General features: G+C 45.9%; 1 protein-coding gene across 1 annotated transcript in view; it reads left to right on the forward strand.

Annotated features, from left to right (window-relative positions):
- The window catches only part of NALCN (sodium leak channel, non-selective), a 582786-nt gene that overhangs the window by 31408 nt on the left and 529335 nt on the right, over positions 1-22043 (forward strand). Inside the window, 1 exon segment of the mRNA XM_040336161.1 lies at positions 21404-21487. Within this exon segment, the coding sequence (XP_040192095.1) occupies positions 21404-21487 (84 nt within the window).

Here is a 22043-nt window from a genome sequence, read left to right on the forward strand (position 1 = left end):
AGTAAAACGGCTAGTGGCTAGTGAAGGAGGAGAGGGGGCTTGGGTGGCCAGGGGGGGGGGTGCCGGAGTTGTCTGGCCGCTGTGGGAGAGACCTGTCAAAGTGGGCCAGTCTGAAGTCCAGGGCCAAATTTTTGTCCCAGTCCAGCCCTGCTGGTGAAGCCATGAGTATTGGCGACATTGCCAGTCCTATGGCCATTTCCTTGACATGCATCCTGTCCCGTAGCTACTGTAAAACAGGAAGTAAGAAGAAATCCCTCCAAAGTGATCGAAATCCCAGGTTGTCACCAGAACTAGTGTCGTCATTGGAAGATTTACCCTTTATTACTATTCTGGGGACAACCCAATATTTGGGATTTTCTTTTACTTTCACTTTTGTTGATAACCATAAACGGGACAAATAGAGAAGGTAGATCTCTCTAAGGCTGCGTACACACGACCGGTCAAAACCGATGAAAAAGGACCGAAGTCCAGTTTCATCGGTCCAAACCGACCGTGTGTACGGCCCATCGGACTTTTGCCTTTCAGACCAAAGTTTTAGAACTTGCTTTAAAATCGAACCGATGGACGGCTGACCATCGGTTCTGACACAAAAGCATTGGTTCAAATCCTGCGCATTCTCAGAATCAAGTCGACGCTTGCTTGGAAGCATTGAACTTCATTTTTTTCAGCACGTCGTGTGTTTTATGTCACCGCGTTCTGACCCGATCGGTTTTTGAACTGATGGTGTGTACGCACATCAGACCATCAGTCTGCTTCAGCGGTGAACCGATGAAAACAGTCCGTCGGACCATTCTCATCGGATGGATCGATCGTGTGTACGCGGCCTAACAGGGCGGGGCACAGACAGCAATAAAAACCTGCCAAGTGTTCCAATCCCTCTCCACTCTATCCAAATGTAAAAAAAAACAATGGGCCAAATCCTCAAAAGGGATACGCAGGCGGATCTGCTGTTCCGCCTGCGTATCCCTGTGCCTATCTTTGGAACTGATCCTCAGAAGCAGTTTTCCAAAGATAGGCAGAAGATCCGACATCTGTAAGAGACTTACACTGTCGGATCTTAGGATGCAGTACCGCATCCGCCGCTGGGGGCATTTCGCGTCGAAATGCTGCTTCGCGTATGCAAATGAGGACTTACGGAGATCCACAAAGCTTTTCAGCTTTGTTTTTTCTCCGTAAGTTTACGTTTGCATGCGTAAAATTAGGGCTGCTTTTACAAGGTGTAAACTGTTTACACCTTGTAAAAACAGACCTTTTTTTTCGATCGCCGCGATTTTTTTTTAAATTAGATTTTTTTTTTCCGCCGTATCTTTTTTTTAACCCGTCGCAACTTTTTAACCCGGCACGATCCTCAAAACTCGGCGTATCGTAAAAACACGCGATGCACGTCGGGAAAAATGACGTCACGGGCATGCGCAGTACGTCCGGCGCGGGAGTGCGCCTAATTTAAATGGGAATCGCCCATTTGTATTAGGAACGCCTTGCGCCGGACGGAGTTAAGTTGCACTGCCGAAAATTTCCAGGTAAGTGCTTTGAGGATCGGCACCTAACTTGGGAGATTTGCGGCAGTGTAACTTAACTCGGAAAAGTTATGTTAAGCCCGTTTTTTGAGGATTTGGCCCAATGTGCCTAATGCGCGTTGACTTGTGTTGATCTGTGTTTTAGCGCACTTGTAAAATGCAGGTCAATGCATAGACACATAAAAAATAATTGTTTTTCTATGTCAAACACGCATAAAATGGATGGAAATGTACATCTATTTTTCCTGTGAATTCAGCCTTATACTTTAATTATACTAAGCCTCGGGCACGTTTATACCAGGTGCTTTGACCTGCTTAGATCTGCATTGATCAACACAGGCCCAAAGCAAGGACACACAGTTTGTGCATTGCATAAAAATTCAGCTTTCCTGTATTTTTATGCAGCACAAGGAATGGCACCACATGTCAATGTTGCATAAAGTTCAATCAAGTGTTTTATTGTAATTTTAAAGAACGTAAGGTAAAGGTAAAAACAAGAAATGTACAATGTGTTTACATTACAATGTCCCTACACAATGCACACCAGTAAGCTGTTTAGGCTGACATGAGCTGACTTGTGACTTGTGACTTTTCTAAATTATTGTGATTTTAATTTTTAAAAGTATAAATATAAACCTATTTGTGGAAAAAAGCACTTTTTTTTTGTGTATAAAATTGTTGTTATCCACATAACTGATGGCATAACAATAGTGTTTCCTTTGCCTATATACTTTGTGCTAATAGGTGCCTGTCATGTCATAAAGTTGAGAGGTATGGTTTTAGCCCCCCAGTGCATAGTGCAAGGATTAAGGCCATGTTCACACTGGTGTGACACGAAAGTCGCACGTCTTCCGATCTGACTTTGCCCTGTGTATTCGGTCCGACTTCTATGCGACTTTAATGAACAGGATCCGTTTTTTTATCCAACTTTGAGATGAATGCGACTTGTCATTTGACCAATCAAAACAATTCATTCTGGTATGAATGAAACCTCACGCCAAATTTATTTTTAAAAAACGTTGGGTCTCACCTCAAATTCATCCTATGTCGTTTGGGTCTTGTATGGATCCTGAGGGGGATCCCTATGAATTACAAAAAAGGCATAGGCAAAGGCATAGGTTCCCCCCCCCCCCCCATACCAGACCCTTCGGTCCCTTCAAAGTCCAAATGGAAGGGTTGTAGTCTACAAATTCCTGCTATCATTTTAGTTCAGATGTTTCTACTAAAACTACAAAAAAAATTGCCAAGTTTGTGGAGAGATCTGCTAGGTATTTTAGCTCAGAGTTTTAGGGACCTCATAGGTACCTTTCTGTACTTAAAGTTCAGTCAATCTCTAACTTAAAATGTATATTACCCCCTGTTCTGCCCTCACTATGTGTTTGAAGTACAAGGCTTAGCACAGTGTTTCTCAACTCCAGTCCTCGGGGCGCACCAACAGGTCTTGTTTTCAGGCTTTCCATTATTGTGCACAGGTGATTTTATCAGTTTCACTGCCTTAGTAATTACCACAGCAGTTTGATCTGAGGTAAATCCTGAAAACATGACCTGTTGGTGCGCCCCGAGGACTGGAGTTGAGAAACACTGGCTTAGCAGACAGCTAACAACTTCCAAATAAAGACTCAGGAGGAAGGGCTAATGCCCCGTACACATGACCGGGTTTCCCGATGGGAAAACTGCAGGGAGAGCTTTTGGCCGGGAATCACAGCCGTGTGTGTATGCTCCTCGCAGTTTTTCCGACGGGAAAACTGGCCAAAAACTGCCGGACATACAAAGAGAACCTTTTTGTCAGTTTTCCTGTGGGGAAAATCTCAGATGGAGCATTTACACGGTCGGGATTCCAGAGGAAAAGCTCTCATCTGAGTTTTTCCGACGAGAAACCCGAACGTCTGTAGCAGGTTTTCGGTTTTCCCCTCTGGATTTCCGACGGACCTTTTCTAGTTGGGAATCCTGGTCGTGTGTACTAGGCATAACAGTTGTAATCTTTACTGAGAATTCATTTTTTTATAACTGCAAAACACAAATTCTAAAAATATGCATTAGCATTTTACATTATATTACAAAATGCACATCGTGACAGGCATGCTACATTACTGTTAGGGCACTAGCTAATAGAAAATGAGGCCTATCTAAAAGAACTCCCTGACAGAAAAATACTACTAAACACACATAAAAAAAATTCAGGCGTGCGTTGGACCGTTGGATTAGTAGAACATATACTAAATAATTGTGAGTGTAAAAAATATTGCGCAAACTAAAATATAATATGGATAGGCAGCCAACACACAAACTGTATTTGTGAAAGAATGTAAAAATATAAAGTGTAGCGCCAATGACTCAGCTCTACTCGGGATGCCCCAAATGGAGTAAGACACTCCTGAAAGGAATGAAAAAACAACGTGTATCCACACAGTGATAGTGGGATAATGTATAGTATCACAAATGTGAAATATCAATCACAAATATAAAAATGAGAATATTAAATAAACCTGTAAATTGAACAAAGTGCATTACACAAATTCAACCCAACACCATATTGTACATAAATCAATCTGTGTTGTTATGTGTCCATAGAGATCAATCCGGCAATCAAAAAGATGTTTGATAGCAAAAAGAGGAGGTAACAACTCTCCCAATTTGGCATATGAACCAGACACCCAGCATCAACATAAATTAATATGTGGAAGAATCTCTATATTCCTCTGTAACAGTCTGCATAGAAACAGAAGATGTAAAGTCCGTCCCCCTATCAGTGGTGATATACAAGTATAAACTCTTTCCACTCGTATGGACTTGAAGAGATGAATATCTTCAGCAACTCATTCCAATCACTTTAGGGAAGGTAGTAAATGGATACTCTTACCAGATTCCAATGACCCACTACTCATCATACGATGGGTGGGTCTCCAATGCTTGTATGGGCCGATTGCCCTCTCTGGTTATCCTTGCGGTGGTATCCTTCCAAGACTATTTCAAAGCCTATGTGACATCAGGACGGTTGCTGGTGGGAGATTATACTCACAGTCCAGGGGGGTTTGGATGTTTCCAAGGGTGATTGGAAAATCGTGATACAGCCAATAATTGATCATACCAAGGTATGTGAGGAAAAAAGAAAAAAGAAAAAGCTCCTCATAGTGTAAAAAAGTTGTGATTTAATAAAAAACATCAAACTAGTGTCACTACAAAGATCAACACTTTGAATAAAATTGGCAATAAAATTCAGTAGTGAATCTAAAAAAAAGGAGAAAACAATCCAACCAGAAAAACATGCAGCAAAAAATAAAGCTTCAATGCCCTGTGAAAGGCTGAAGGAATCCACAGAGTTTTAGCAGATGGTGGCAATGTGACCTGTATACCCTACCGGTTTCGTCGCAATTGGACTTCTACTGGGGTCTGGACTGTGAGTATAGTCTCCCACCAGCAACCGTCCTGATGTCACATAGGCTTTGAAATAGTCTTGGAAGGATACCACCGCAAGGATAACCAGAGAGGGCAATCGGCCCATACAAGCATTGGAGACCCACCCATCGTATGATGAGTAGTGGGTCATTGGAATCTGGTAAGGCCCCGTACACACCATAGAATCTATCCGCAGATAAATCCCATCGAATGGGTTTCAGCGGATAGATTCTATGGTGTGTACACTCCAGCGGATATTTATCCGCGGATAAATCTCCCCTGGGATGGATTTCCAGCAGATGAATATTTGCTGACATGCTCAACAATGGTGTGTACACGCCATCGCATAGAAATCTGCTGAAATCCTCGAGAGGATTTATCCGCGGATACGGTCCGCTGGACCGTATCCGCGGATAAATCCTCTCGTGTGTATGGGGCCTAAGAGTATCCATTTACTACCTTCCCTAAAGTGATTGGAATGAGTTGCTGAAGATATTCATCTCTTCAAGTCCATACGAGTGGAAAGAGTTTATACTTGTATATCACCACTGATAGGGGGACGGACTTTACATCTTCTGTTTCTATGCAGACTGTTACAGAGGAATATAGAGATTCTTCCACATATTAATTTATGTTGATGCTGGGTGTCTGGTTCATATGTCAATTTGGTGAGTTGTTACCTCCTCTTTTTGCTATCAAACATCTTTTTGATTGCCGGATTGATCTCTATGGACACATAACAACACAGATTGATTTATGTACAATATGGTGTTGGGTTGAATTTGTGTAATGCACTTTGTTCAATTTACAGGTTTATTTAATATTCTCATTTTTATATTTGTGATTGATATTTCACATTTGTGATACTATACATTATCCCACTATCACTGTGTGGATACACGTTGTTTTTTCATTCCTTTCAGGAGTGTCTTACTCCATTTGGGGCATCCCGAGTAGAGCGGAGTCACTGGCGCTACACTTTATATTTTTATATACTAAATAATTGAAAAATGAATGACAGCCAACTTACAGACATATGCTTCCAAAGCTAGCATTAAAAAAATAGTGGAGCTCTTCTGATACTTCTTCACTGTAGAAGGGATTAGGAAAAATGGCTACTGGGCAGGAAGTGGGCGTAATATAATACAGTTCCTGTTAGTAATGGATCCCAATTTAAAGCAACAGTAAGAAAATATACTTTATGGTGATCAGAACACCTTTTATATATATATATATATATATATATATATATATATATATATATATATATATATACTGTACAGACCAAAAGTTTGGACACACCTTCTCATTCAAAGAGTTTTCTTTATTTTCATGACTATGAAAATTGTAGATTCACACTGAAGGCATCAAAACTATGAATTAACACATGTGGAATTATACATAACAAAAAAGTGTGAAACAACTGAAAATATATTTCATATTCTAGGTTCTTCAAAGTAGCCACCTTTTGCAGCAGACACATCTCTAGAACTGTTAAGAGGAGACTGTTTGAATCAGGCCTTCATGGTAGAATATCTGCTAGGAAACCACTGCTAAAGAAAGGCAACAAGCAGAAGAGACTTGTTTGGGCTAAAGAACACAAGGAATGGACATTAGACCAGTGGAAATCTGTGCTTTGGTCTGATGAGTCCAAACTTGAGATCTTTGGTTCCAATCCCTGTGTCTTTGTGCGACGCAGAAAAGGTGAACGGATGGACTCTACATGCCTGGTTCCCACCGTGAAGCATGGAGGAGGAGGTGTGATGGTGTGGGGGTGCTTTGCTGGTGAAACTGTTGGGGATTTATTCAAAATTGAAGGCATACTGAACCAGCATGGCTACCACAGCATCTTGCAGCGGCATGTTATTCCATCCGGTTTGCGTTTATTTGGACCATCATTTATTTTTCAACAGGACAATGACCCCAAACACACCTCCAGGCTGTGTAAGGGCTATTTGACCAAGAAGGAGAGTGATGGGGTGCTGCGCCAGGTGACTACCTCTTGAAGCTCATCAAGAGAATGCCAAGAGTGTGCAAAGCAGTAATCAAAGCAAAAGGTGGCTACTTTGAAGAACCTAGAATATGATCAGTTGTTTCACATTTTTTTGTTATGTATAATTCCACATGTGTTAATTCATAGTTTTGATGCCTTCAGTGTGAATCTACAATTTTCATAGTCATGAAAATAAAGAAAACTCTTTGAATGAGAAGGTGTGTCCAAACTTTTGGTCTGTACTGTATGTATGTATGTATGTATATATATATATATATATATATATATATATATATTTGTCTCTCTATCTATTTATATTTATATATATATATATTCTTTATTACCCAGCCAGCTGAAGAAGATAGGAGAATAGCGGATTCAGGCGTAATCATAGGAAACAGTCCTGCTCCCAAACGTAACACTTCTCTTCACCACTCCCGCCGGAGTGTGTTTAGTGTACCCGGACAGGCCTCTCTCACTGACCTGGCAGCTGGAGTATCACTCGGACAATTTTAGGAATACGTCTCTGCCACAGACCCTCCTTGGTGAACTTGAACTTGGGAGAAATTCTCTGCCACAGACCCCTCTTAATGAGCCTCAAAAGATACCTCTGTCACAGGTCCCCTCTGGGTTGGATTATTGGAGATATGCCTCCTTACTTGAGTTACGTCTGGATCTCCTTCAACTTGCCACCCAGGTACCGACCGACAGGTGATCAATCCCTCGGTGTCCGGCTACCTCGATCCACGGTGGTTTGTCAAGGCCCTTTTGGACCGCCAGCCTCTCAATGGCGCTGCTCAGACTGACTCCCCACTGAACAGCAGTACAGCTTGGGATCTTCAGATTGGGAACCCAGTCACTCACTGCCCCCCCGCCACTGTTCAGATGCTCTGGGTCAGCATGGCCCCAGAACCAGAAACACCACGTGGCACGTACGCCCCGGCCAGGTAGGCCATGACGCCGGGGTGCCGTGATGTGGCCACCCTAAAGGTGGGTGCCACACTGGACGAAAAAGACCCAGAACCAATGGTGTCTTTCCCATAAATACCGCTCCCAGCATGCACAGCGAGGACAAACCCTCGTGATTGGCTGCTGGGAAGAACACCCAAACCTCGACTCCACTGCTGCCACCTGCAGTACTGGGGTTGGAAGAACACCCCAGCACAGCAGAATGGGCTCACAGCACAGCCAAGCTGAGACAGAGACCACAATTTGCTACTAACAATCTGGATCAGAGTTTAACTACACTCTGATCTGCCCTTAAATTTCACTAGCACCAGTACTGTAAGGTAGATAGGCGCTACATATATATGTATATATAATGTGTGTGTGTGTGTGTGTGTGTGTGTGTGTGTGTGTGTGTCTGTCTGTCTGTGTTTTCATGTTACTTGTTGTAAATGTAGCCTTTTTTGTGAGTTTTTATTTGCAAGTTTAAAAAAAATCACACTCACCGAAGTGGCTGCAGCATTGATCTGCTGTGGCAGCTGTCTTACACTGGCTCTACACCAAAAACTGAGCGTTCATACACCACTGATCGCTCAATTTTTGGATCCACTCTGAGCAGAGAGCAGTGACAGTCATTCACATGCTCACTGCTCTGCCCCTCCACCACTCACTGGAGCACTGGACTGTGGAGGGGGTGGGAGCAGCTGGTTTAGGCTCTCAGTAGCATGCCAGTTAGGCATCTGGGTGGATCCCAACATTATCATTGGTTTCCCTGCAGAGCCTGGACCAGCTTTCTGATGTCAGACAGTTACAGAAGTGCAGAACGAAGTGCACTCCTATGACCCACAGGAGAAGTATGACCAAAAAAGGTTTGACCAGGGGTGGCCCGTCCATTGTGGGCGCATGGGCGCTTCCCCCCCCTCTCTTTGCCACTGTCGCCGCCTATCCATGCGCCCCGGTTGGTGTTTTTTGAAGCACCTAATTAGAGCCAGAGGCTCTAATACTCTTCAAAATAGGGTGGCTCGGAGTGCAGATTATTGAACCCGGAGCCCACCCAGGTGTGTTGCAACAGCAAATTAATATTCACTTTTGCAACACTGATTCTCCTCCCAGCCAATCATGAAGTGGGTCTCATACCTGTCACCCAATTGGCTGAAAGGACAGGCGATCCTTTTGGTTGTCTAGAAGGAGAAGGGGAGGAGCTGGAAGCTGCCATAGAGGAGAGGACTCGGAGTCAAGCTGCTGCACGCCACCCACCACAATGGGGTAAGTTGCCGGATCGACCGCAAACAGCGGGGGATCATCAGCCTATGCAGTGTCCCTGTGCTGCTGTCGGGTGTCATAGATTGGCTGGGCTTGTCTCCCTCATTCTTCCAGCAGCATTTCCCGGTGTCTGGCTTTTAGTCTGAGTGTGCAGATGGGAGGAGATCGGAGCACTAGTACCAGGAGCCCAGACTGACCTGCAAACAGCAGGGGGGTGCTGCTCGGGGGGATTTGGGGGGATTAAGGGTTGTTTGTCGCCGCCCCCCAAAAAAACCAGCCGCCACTGGCTTTGACCAAACAAACCACCCGGCCCCCCCTGTTGCTCGGTTGATCAGGGAACAGACCTGCTCCCGTCATTCCCCCATCCGCCCACCACCCCCAGCACTTTCCCCATCCAGGTCGCAGGCAGCTTCGGCGGCTTCCCCCTGCATCTCCTTCTTGGCGCCTTCTCCCCTGTTTCTGCTCCCAGCCAATACGGTCGCTCTGCTCCCAAGCCCACCATTTTTTAAGCCAATTAGAGCCTCGGGTTTTCACATGCTTAAAAAAAACATTGAAATTCATGCGTCCTGTACCCTGCATGTAGATTAGGGGTTGGAGCGCATAAATTAGGGGGCAACGCCCAAGCACACCTAATGGAGCGTCCTCCACTTGCTTTGACCAAACTTTTCCTTCAACCACTTGCCGCCCACCATATAGCAATATGACGTTGGCAAAGTAGTTAAGTTACCCTGACCGGAGGTCATATAAAGTGATCAGGATAAGGAGCCGGCGCGTGCCCCTGGGGTGTGCAGTGATCGGTGGTGCAGCGTGTCAGTCTGACACACCGCAACACCAATCTAGGTAAAGAGTCCCTGATGGAGACTATTTACCACGTGATCAGCTGTGTCCAATCCCAGCTGATCACAATGTAAACAGTAAAAGCCACTGACAGACGTGAGTAGAGGAGAGCCAATGGGCTGCTCCTCTGACAGGGGGGTATGCATTGATTGATTATCAGTGCAGCCCCCCCCCCCAAGAATGCCCACCCAGGACCACCAGGGATGCCCACCACTTGTGACCACCAGGTATGCCACCCATGGCCACTAGGGATGCCAATTAGTGCCCACAATTGATGCCAATCGGTTCCCACCACTAATGCCTGCCAGTGCCTCATTATCAGTGATGCCCATCAGTGCCATCTATCAGTGTACATCAGTCCCATCCATCATTGTCCATCAGTGCCACTTATCAGTGTGCATCCACGCCCATCAGTGCCACCTATCAGTGCCCATCAGTGTCACCTATCAACACCCGTCAGTGCCACATATGCGTGTCCATCAGTGCCATCTATCAATGCCCATCAGTGCTGCAAATCAGTGCCGCCTATCATTGCTGCATATTGGTGCCCATCATCAGTGCCAACTCATTTGTGCCACCTCATCAGTGCCCATCAGTGCCGCCTTATCAGTACTTGTCAGTGCATTCTCATCAGTGCCCATCAGTGAAGGAGAAAATGTACTTATTTGTAAAGTTTTGTAACAGAAACGAATAAAAAAAATCTAAATTTTCTGTCTTTTTTTATTTGTTTAGCAGAAAATAAAAACCCCAGAGGTGAAATACCACCAAAAGAAAGCTCTATTTGTGGGAACAAAATGATAAAAAAAAATTGTTTGGGTAAAGTGTAGCATGACCGCACAATTGTCATTTAAAAAAACAACAGCGCTGAAAGCTAAAAATTGACTTGGGCAAGAAGGGGTGAAAGTGCCCTGTATTGAAGTGGTTAAAACCCCATGGCCCTGACAGTTCTTCTTTATTGTTGTGTCATTCTGAGAACAACATATCTGTTGTTCCGCCATAAAGATGCAGGACTCAGTGCCTGTATCTCAGTCTGTTTAGCTGGCGCACTCCCTGACTGGCCCTGCTGTGTTCATTGACAGTGGTACCCAGCAATGGCTGTTAAAGCTGAAGAGGGTACTTCCCTGCTATGTGTGATCTCATTCTGACCGTCCAGTAGTCACACTGTTTGCACACAAGTCGCCCACCATCTAACAGAGACATGCCCAGCACTGGAGAAATGAACATGAAGGGAGGCTGTGCAGTAACATGACTGTAAATAAAATATTTAAAAAAAGGTACATAACCATTAATTAGTATTTTTGTTTAAAAGCTACATTATTATTAGAGTTTATAGCACTATTTTACAAAAACTTTAGGATGTTTGAGTTTAAAGAGTTCTGTGGGGTTGCTAAAAACTATAGGTCCCGTGTTGATAATCTTTTGTCTAACTGATGTAAATATTAGAGTAGAAGCCTTTTTATAATGTAAATTACAGGAAATGACTCCCACATTTACAACGTACTTTGCTATTATCAGTGCAGAAATACTTAGCAATCAACTTTAATTCATATTTATATCAAACTTCATTTAGTGTTTTTGTATAACAGCTGGTCTTTTGAAATATTTATTTTCAAAGTAAATTGTCAGTGTCCTTCATGTATTTAGCATGGTAAATGAAAATTGGTTGGGGTTTTTTCAACATATGGGATCACCTTTTCCTTTTTAAAGTTCTTGCCATTAAAGTGATTCTAAAGGCAGAAGGTTTTTTTTTTTTATCTTAATGCATTCAATACATTAAAATAAAAACCTTCTGGGTGCAGCAGCCTCCCTCAGGCCCCCTAATACTTACCTGAGACCCATCTCTATCCAGTGATGTGCACAACTGCCTTAGCCATCCGGGACTCTCCCTCCTTACTGGCTGAGACACAGCAGACTTGGCTCCTGCTGCTGTCAATCAAATTGGTTAGCCAATCAGGAGAGGGTGTGGGGCTGAATGTGGCTCACGGAGCTGAAGATCGGCTCGGGTGCCCCCATCGCAAGCTGTTCTCTGTGGTGGCACTCAATAGGAAGGAGGGGCCAGAAGAGCCAGCGAAGGACCCAAAAAAATGAGAATCGGGGCTGCTCTGTGCAAAACCATTTCACAGAGCAGGTAAGTATAACATGTTTGTTATTTTTAACCACTTAAGGACCGCCTATCGCCCATATACGTCGGCAGAATGGCACAGCTGGGCACAATCACGTACCTGTACGTCCTCTTTAAATTCCCTAGCCGTGGGTCGCCCGCGACCCGGTCCGAAGCTCCGTGACCGCGTCCGCGGGACCCGTGGACCCGATCGCTGCCGGTGTCACAGGAGCTGAAGAACGGGGAGAGGTGTGTGTAAACACACCTTCCTCGTACTTCACAGTGGCAGTGTCACTGATACTGTGTTCCCTGATATAAGGAAAGACGATCAGTGACATCACAAGTCCAGTCCCGCCCCCCTAGAGTTAGAAACGCACATGAGGTCACACTTAACCCCTACAGCGCCCCTAGTGGTTAACTCTTAAACTGCAATTGTCATTTTCACAGTAATCAATGCATTTTTATAGAACTTTTTGCTGTGAAAATGACAATGGTCCCAAAAATGTGTCAAAATTGTCCGATGTGTTTGAAAGACTAGTGGTAGGAGTGTTGAGTGCAAGAAAATAATCCTGTCCCAGTAAACTATTAAAATTCTTACCCCAACTTTCAGGCCTCATGCACACTGGACATTAAAATAACGTTATAAAAACGCCAGTAGCTCTGCAGTTTTTTTTTTTAATGGATAAAAAATGCGGGTGAGTAAAGTTTTTGAGCGTTTATCAGTGTTTATCAACGTTTATCAGCATTAGAGCGTTTTTACAGCTAAAAAACGTCTCTCAGAACCCACTAGTTTGGGTTTTTTTTTACTGCTCAAAAACGCCACTGCCCAGAACTGATAACAGCCTATGTGTGCATGGACATGTAGGACAACATGATGGAGAGTTTATTGACTGTAGAAAAAAACGTCTAAAAACTGCCAAAAAAAGCTGCTGTAAAAACGTCAAACGTCCAGTGTGCATGAGGCCTCAATGCTGCTGGCTCCCGCTACCTCAGTGCTGCTTCGCTGAACACTGAACTTCAGGTCTTCACAGGAAAATGTTAACAGTGCATAGTGCTGTGTGGAGTCAGTATGTTAGCTTGGAGAAGGAATAATGGGAAAAGTGGGAGGAGCAGGGAGTGCCTTACCATCCTAGGCTATGGGGTTGTATGCTTCTATTGATGAACAAAGTCTAGGGAGACAAAATTCTAGCCCCTGCATGCAAGGTCACCCTGCAACAAAAAACACTGGACAACGGTCATGGCACCAGCTTAAACTGAAACATAGTCAAGAAGTAAAATATAAAGAAGCTGCATACTTATTACGTGAATAAATCAGCTGCTGAATGTGCTTAAAAAAAACTCAGGATTTACTCCCACTTTATATTTTGCACTTATTAAACAGATGTAACACACTAATTGCAAAAGTATATTCAACAGACCAAAACAGTATCTATTTTTTAGTAAATAAACCATATTATGTCATTGATCATAAGCATACTTCCTTAATCAATCCCTTGGGTAAATGCCTGCAAAGATTACATTTTTATTTATTTATTTTCACTGGAAAGTGTCCTATTAATCCTCGCATCTTTATTTAAAGAGTTTAACTAACTTAAGGACCGCCGCATGACTTTTTACGCCGACAGAATGGCGCGGCTGGGCAAATGGGCGTATAGGTACGTCCCCTTTAATTTGCCGCAATGTGGTCGCAAGCTCCGTGACCTTGCCCACGGGACCCGCGGACTCGATGTCTGCCGGTGTCCCGCGATCGGTTCACAGAGCTGAAGTTTTTTTTTATCTGGTAGTTTGGCAACACTGGTGGTGGGTTGCACAGCCATTCATTTTAAACCCCAACACACATTGCAGATCATTACAAAGCAGATGCCCTGTGTTGTGGTACACTACCTTTAAAAAGATTCCCACCTTTTTATTACATAAAGTGCTGGGCCAGTGCTGGGCCATATACAATTAATGGGTTGTGTTAGTGTAGCATGATTTAAAGTGTTGTCTTACTGCATGTGCAGTAAAGCAAGGAAAAGTGTGAATGAGTCTAATTTGTAATTTATTTAAACATATAGCATTTGAAACAATCCCTGGAATGTATCTACAGCTTGAATTCAGATGTCGGTGGATAATATAATTCCATCAGTTCAAACCGCTATTTAAAGTTTCTAAAAGTGATTATTTGTACTTACACAGTACTGCCTCAAGCTGTCACTTGTAATGCAAAAACTGCATTTCACACAAAGCTGATGGTTTTATTCTCTGTGTAGGGATCGATTTACATGTAAAAATGTATAGAGTACACAATTCTAAACCCAAGGCGACAGCTCTAAAACATTCTGTTTACTAACATTTCCATTGTGAATTCCTGAACACAGAACATTCTTTTTATATTTTATAACAGGCCAATTTATTTTTCTTGCAGACACAAAGCAATCCTGATTGTATGCATGCACCTGTAAATAAAAAGCATATACCATTGTTGCATTTTTTTTTTTTTTTGCAAGATCACAACAAAAATCCAACCAGGAACATGACAAAGATACTCACAATTTTTAAGACATTATTGAAAGTCCTACAACCATCTCAAAATAGGTGGTGGTGCCATAAGCAGCCAATTTCAGTTTCAGATTTCCAAACTAGACTCAAAATACGGCAATCTTTATAAAATGCAAATAAAGTAAAGGGGGCCTAGAGATCACTTTTGACATGACAAAACACTGAACAATTTTGAATAATTAAATATACATTCAATTTAAACATGATCATTTTGCATTTTACTCCCACACTAGGTAAATCCCTATATTGATACTGATCTCTTTTACTGAATGGTCTTGAGGCTAAGCTTATGAAAATGCCTCCGAGTTTTTTCTATGTCTCCATTGACATTAACAGCTTCATTCTGGGGCCCCTGCAGCCTGAGACACTGTCTGGTTTTCATTACTCTCCTTGTCTACATTGGGGATATTTGTTCTTGACTCCTGAGTAATCAGTGGGCCCTGAATACCACACATCTAGGTGTTATGTGAGGTGAATGGTGTGGCAACCTCAGCCTTGACCCCAACGCGTTTCGCTCTCCCCCTGAGCTTAGTAATGGGGATCAGATCTCAGAACAGAAATGTAACGGTCAGGGTGTCACGTACCTGGTTGGCGAGCCCGACGTGCAAGGAGTGGCTGCCCTTGCTCCTCTGACCACGAGACCCCTGATAGAGCAGACAGGGGGCTCGGGGGTACAGAGTTGCACGAGTGCCGGTTGCAGCGCTGGTGCTGAGCTGAGAAGAGCTCCAGAGGTCCCGGACAGCGTAGGGAAGCAGGTGCAGGCTGGCAGACCCAATAGGCAGGTGAAGATGCAGGAAGCAGATGAGGCAGCAACAGCGGGGAAGGTGTATTGTAGTCCAGTGGGGACAAGTCCCAGCAGAGGGATCCGCTGATGGGTATTGGATCCGGTACAGGTGCGGAAGTTCAGCAGAGTCAAATCCAGGCAGAGTCGGCAACAGGCGGGCAGCAGAAGTACAGTGGGTCAGGCAGGAGAATGGTCAGGCGATCCGTAGTCAGGGCAGGCAGGGAGAGACAGGTACAAGCCGGGTGATCAGGAATCAGGTATAACAGGAACAAGGGTACAAGGGTCACAGGGGGCGCTGTAGACAGGTCAGCAATGAGTGCAGGGGTCAGGATCCTTTTGAACCCGAGTTTGGCGCCAAAACGGCGTCCTCACGTGCACGCGCGCTGCCGCCGCTGGTGCGCGCGCCCGTGCGCGAGTGCGCCGCGATTGCGCCGCGATTGCGAGTGCGCGCGCCCGCGCGCGCCAAAGTGCCGCTGCTGCCATCTAGTGGCCGAGATTGTTCATGACATTGCCCCCCTCCAATGGGCAGCCTCCGGATGCCCAACTGAGACAACTTAAGAGGATGAGCATCTTTAAAGGACTGGACCAATCTCTCCGCATGGATGTTACATTCTGGTTCCCATGAATTATCTTCGGGTCCATAGCCCTTCCATTTCACTAAGAACTGGATCTGGCCGCCTCTCTTCCTACAGTCCAGGATAGCTTCCACCTCAAACTCTTCCTCACCGTCGACTAGAACTGGTTCAGGAGGCCCGGTGTCCCTCTGAGGGAAAGGATCAGGGACGTCAGGTTTGAGAAGAGTGACGTGGAACACTGGATGGATGCGGAAGGATTCAGGCAGTTCCAATTCATACGCCACGTTATTGATTTTCCTCTTGACGGGAAAGGGACCCAAAAATTTTGGACCCAATTTCTTTGATGGACATGCCAGTTTCAGGTTTTGAGTGGATAGCCACACTTGGTCTCCTGGTTCTAGGTTAAGCTCCCCCCTCCTTTTCCTGTCAAACACCTCTTTGTTATACTCCTGCGTCTTGGTCATGGTCTCCTGCAGAATCTTATTGTTGGTGCTGAAAAAGTTCAAAGTCTCCTGGACCGCGGGTACCGTACTTTCAGGGATGGAGTTAGACATGAACAAGGGGTGGAAGCCGTAGTTTGCATAAAACGGAGATTGTCTTGTGGCGGAGTGAATAGAGTTATTATACGCAAACTCGGCTAGGGGCAGCAAGGAAGCCCAATCTTCTTGGGAAAAGGAAGAGAAACAGCGTAGGTATTGTTCAACAGTCTGATTAGTTCTCTCCGTCTGACCGTTCGACTGCGGGTGGTACGCTGAGGAGAACGACAGGCCGATATTAAGGGCTTCGCAGAGTGCTCTCCAAAACCTGGACGTAAATTGTACCCCCCGGTCGGATACAATATTTGCAGGGACCCCGTGGAGTCTCACAATTTCTTTGATGAACATCCTTGCTGTTTCGGAAGCAGAGGGTGTGCCCCTCATGGGCAAAAAGTGAGCCATTTTGGAGAGTCTATCCACCACCACAAAGATGGTGGTAAAGCCCTCCGACCGGGGAAGTTCAACGATGAAATCCATGGAGATCATCTTCCAGGGTCTTTCTGGTACCGACAGTGGCTTCAGTAATCCCCAGGCTCTAGACTTCCCTTGTTCCGTATACAAGTGGCACAAGACTCCACGTATTTCCTGCAATCTGTTAAAAGTTGGGGCCACCAGAACGTACGCTGTAACAACTCTGATGTTTTGTGCACCCCAAAATGACCGGCCAGCTTGTGATCATGACAAAACCTTAGGACGGTGACCCATACACCTTCAGGTACAAAAATTCTGTCTTGATGCCACAACAACCCATCCTTCAGCTGAAGATCCAAACTCGGTAGGGGAGGAAGGCTGGAAGAGGCTTGCTTGATTTGCGATAGCAGGTCTTCTTGAAGAAGCAAGAAGTTTTTGAAGGACAAGATGGTGTCCGGAGGAGTAGAGATTTCTGAGTCACCATACATACGGGAAAGGGCATCGGGCTTGGAATTCTTTGACCCAGGTCTGTACGTTATGTGGAACACAAATCTTGTGAAGAATAATGCCCACCTGGCCTGACGTGGTTTTAGTCTTTTAGCAGATTTGAGGTACTCAAGATTCTTGTGGTCAGTATATATCAGGATCGGATGGGCTGCGCCTTCCAGAAGGTATCGCCACTCTTCCAGGGCGGCCTTGATTGCCAGCAGTTCCCGGTCCCCCACACCATAGTTCCTTTCAGGTTCAGACAATTTGCGGGAAAAAAACGCAACAGGGTGTAAGAGAGCCTTGGGGCCCTGTCTTTGGGAGAGGATCGCCCCAACAGCGGTTTCTGAAGCGTCTACCTCTAGGATGTAGGGCAGGCTAGCGTCAGGATGTCTGAGGATGGATGCTGATACGAACAAGTCCTTGAGCTTCTCAAAAGCCGACTGGGCCTCTGGGGACCATTGAAATCGACTGGCTTGTTTGGTTAGGCTGGTTATCGGGGCAATGATACTGGAGAACCCTCGGATAAACTTTCTATAAAAATTTGCGAAGCCGACAAAACGCTGGACACCCTTTTTGTCCTTGGGTGCCGGCCAATCAAGGATTGCAGAGACCTTTTGAGGATCCATTTTGATACCTTCCACTGAAATTATGAGACCCAGAAACTGTATGTCCTGGCGCTCGAACTCACACTTCTCGGGTTTTGCATAAAGTCCATGCAACCGTAGGCAGCCGAGTACACACCTCACATGTTCCCGATGTTTGCTTAGGGAAGGGGAGAAGATGAGGATGTCGTCCAGGTACACAATAACAAAAAGGTCGAGGTAGTCTCTGAAGATGTCGTTCACAAAATGTTGAAATGTGGCAGGGGCGTTACAAAGCCCGAAGGGCATGACCAGATATTCAAAATGTCCGAAGCGGGTTCGGAAGGCCGTCTTCCACTCGTCCCCGTCACGAATCTGTACCAGGTTGTATGCCCCGCGGAGATCCAATTTTGTGAAGATGACTGCCGCGCCCAAGCGTTGGAATAACTCAGGTACCAAGGGTAGCGGGTACCGATTTTTAATAGTCACTTTGTTCAATTCCCTGTAATCCACACAGGGGCCGAGGGAGTGGTCTTTCTTCTCTACAAAAAAAATCCCAGCCCCTGCCGGAGAGGTGGATGGGCGAATGAACCCCTTCCTGAGATTTTCATCAATGTAAGTTTTTAGGTTCTCAAGCTCAAGTCCTGTCAAGGGGAAGATTCTCCCAAAGGGAATTTCAGCTCCTGGGAGGAGCTCTATCGGGCAGTCGTAGGCCCTATGCGGAGGAAGGGTCTCAGCTCCCTTCTTACTGAACACGTCCAGGAAGTCGTGGTATGCACTAGGAACAACTTGACGACTTTCAGGGTCAGAGTCCATGCAGAGCAGGGGAGACGAGGAAGGGTGATACTTGCAGGCAATGTTGACGACAGTAAGGAGAGTTGAGGGTAATTTCCCCAGAGAGCCAGTTGATCTGTGGGTTGTGGGCTTGTAGCCACGGCATACCTAAGATAACAGGAAATATGGGTGACTCGATAATATCTAGGCACAGAAGTTCGTGGTGGATGTCGGCAATTGTTGTAGCCAGAGGCAAAGTCTCTTGGACAACCGGCCCGGATTTTAAGGCAGATCCGTCTGCAAGATGTACAGAAAGTCCAATAGTCTTAGAACGCAGAGGAATACGGTGTCTGGTGGCGAAGGACTGGTCCAAGAAACCACTGCACGCTCCGGAATCAATTATGGCGTGGACCGGAATATTCCTTCCGGGGAGCTGAAAGACAACGGAGACAGCCAGATGAGTTGAGCAGTTCTTGGGGAAAGCGGGTAAATGGACAGACGACAAAAAGAGGGACTTACGAAGCTTCGCCGGGCAGGATCTCACGAAATGTCCGGATTCCCCGCAGTATAGGCACAGATTATTGCTTCTTCGACGTTGGCGCTCTTCTGGGGTAAGAGATGGACGAAGGAGCCCCAGCTGCATGGGTTCCGAAGTGTCGGGTGGTGAAGAGGTCATTGGGACCGGTGGAGCTGAGTTGGCGAAGGAGGGTACCCGCGGCAACATCCAGACTGGACGTGACGGACCGGTGGTTCGTTCAGACCGGCGTTCTCTCAGGCGTCTGTCAATCTGGACTGCCAAATTAATTAAGGCGTCTAAAGTCTCAGGGACACCTACCCGAGCCAACTCGTCCTTAAGTGAATCCGAGAGGCCAAGGCGGAACTGGTAGCAAAGGGCCGAATCATTCCAGCTGGTGTCTGAGCTCCATCTTCGAAACTCAGACACATAGTCCTCTGCTGGTCTGCGACCCTGTTGGAGGGCATGTAGGGCGGCCTCAGCGGTGGCAGCTTGATGTGGATCCTCGTAAAGCAAGGACATAGCTTGAAAGAAGGTGGTTAGGGTGTCCAGGGAAGTGCTCTTTTGTTCCAGAAGGCGATGGGCCCAAGCCTGTGGTTCTCCGGATAGAAGTGAGATCACGAACCCCACCTTGGTGGCCTCCAAGGAAAAGGTCCTCGGCTGCAGGGCAAAGAATAGTTCACAGGCGTTCCGGAAGGCACGATATTTGCTCCGATCCCCTGAAAACCTCTCCGGTGTAGGGACCTTGGGCTCTGGTGGCAACATGATCACAGAAGGTGAGGTGGCATTACCCGCGGCTGCAGCAGTGGGAGCTGGAACTGATAAGGCCTGGACGCGGTTCTCCAATCTTGTATAACCCTCTTGCAGGGTTCGGACCGCCTGGGTTAGTCCCTCAAGGTGACGGCAGAGTTCCTGCATGGGATCCACTCCCTGCGCGGGCTCGGACATGGCTGACCTGTACTGTCACGTACCTGGTTGGCGAGCCCGACGTGCAAGGAGTGGCTGCCCTTGCTCCTCTGACCACGAGACCCCTGATAGAGCAGACAGGGGGCTCGGGGGTACAGAGTTGCACGAGTGCCGGTTGCAGCGCTGGTGCTGAGCTGAGAAGAGCTCCAGAGGTCCCGGACAGCGTAGGGAAGCAGGTGCAGGCTGGCAGACCCAATAGGCAGGTGAAGATGCAGGAAGCAGATGAGGCAGCAACAGCGGGGAAGGTGTATTGTAGTCCAGTGGGGACAAGTCCCAGCAGAGGGATCCGCTGATGGGTATTGGATCCGGTACAGGTGCGGAAGTTCAGCAGAGTCAAATCCAGGCAGAGTCGGCAACAGGCGGGCAGCAGAAGTACAGTGGGTCAGGCAGGAGAATGGTCAGGCGATCCGTAGTCAGGGCAGGCAGCAGGCAGGGAGAGACAGGTACAAGCCGGGTGATCAGGAATCGGGTATAACAGGAACAAGGGTACAAGGGTCACAGGGGGCGCTGTAGACAGGTCAGCAATGAGTGCAGGCGTCAGGATCCTTTTGAACCCGAGTTTGGCGCCAAAACGGCGTCCTCACGTGCACGCGCGCTGCCGCCGCTGGTGCGCGCACCCGTGTGCATTACGGTGCACGAGTGTGCCACGATTGCGCCGCGATTGCGAGTGCGCGCGCCCGCGCGCACCAAAGTGCCGCTGCTGCCATCTAGTGGCCGAGATTGTTCATGACACAGGGGTTAACACCGTTTACGATATTCCATTCCACCAACCCAAGACAGCTTATCCGACTCTCCACAATCCAGCAGACACGATCCATAAGAATTCCCCAGAATAATGAGACACAAGCTCTGTTCTCTGGGTCCAAACCAATGTATTCTTTAATGGTAAACTCAGCTCTTCTTATACAGTTAGCAACCAAATATGGACAATGACTCAACTCCACCCACAACATGACACAAGGAACTTCAATACACATTCCTTTAGGTAATGACATTCAGATACACAAACTCTTTTAAGAGAATGGGCAGGGTTAAATCTTCTGTGGGATTTTTGTTGCAGCCTGTCCAATTGGGAATTTTCCCTTACTTCTCGTGTGGTCAATTTGACACAGAGCAATTTAATGTTACTTGAATTATTTTACTGCATTACGATTATAAGATATGTTTTTTTTTTCCTCAGGGAGATACATCCTATGTAAAGGATCGCTGGTGTGTTTTTGACGGCTTCATGGTATTTTGTCTTTGGGTATCCCTAGTACTCCAGGTAATGTCTGTTTACAAATTACTACCTAAAGTATAGACTTTCACTATCCTATTAGAGAAGTTTTCCTAAAGCTGTGTGATACTTTTTCTTTTCCATTTCTTCAAAACTTACTTTTGCTGCTTGCACTGTGTCTGCCCAACTTGCACCCCTCGTCCAATGCTGCTTCTTGCGCTGGAGCTGTACACACGTCTCTATTAGATGTTGGGGTGCATATTCTCATGAGACACTCTTTGAAAATGCAAGGTCAGGCCTGTCGTGGATAATGCCAACCGTGCTAAGGATTTGAGTACTTGCAGACAGCCTGAATTTCAACAGGACATGAAGAAATTAGACATTTGGGGTCTCGATTAGCAGATATATGGTCCATTGAGATTGGTAAAATATCAGGTGACAGGTGGTGCTGGAACTCAACAAGTTGATTATACAGATACACAAAAATAATATTTACAGCGCTGATTCAACAATATAATGTGCTATCCTCTGCCCATTCAGTGGTTACATTTCATAGCCAGCATAAAAATAACAGAAAAGCAGGCTCCCATAGTGTCAGAGTGAG

This window comes from Rana temporaria, chromosome 2 (genome assembly GCF_905171775.1).
Source record: "Rana temporaria chromosome 2, aRanTem1.1, whole genome shotgun sequence".
Taxonomy (NCBI): domain Eukaryota; kingdom Metazoa; phylum Chordata; class Amphibia; order Anura; family Ranidae; genus Rana; species Rana temporaria.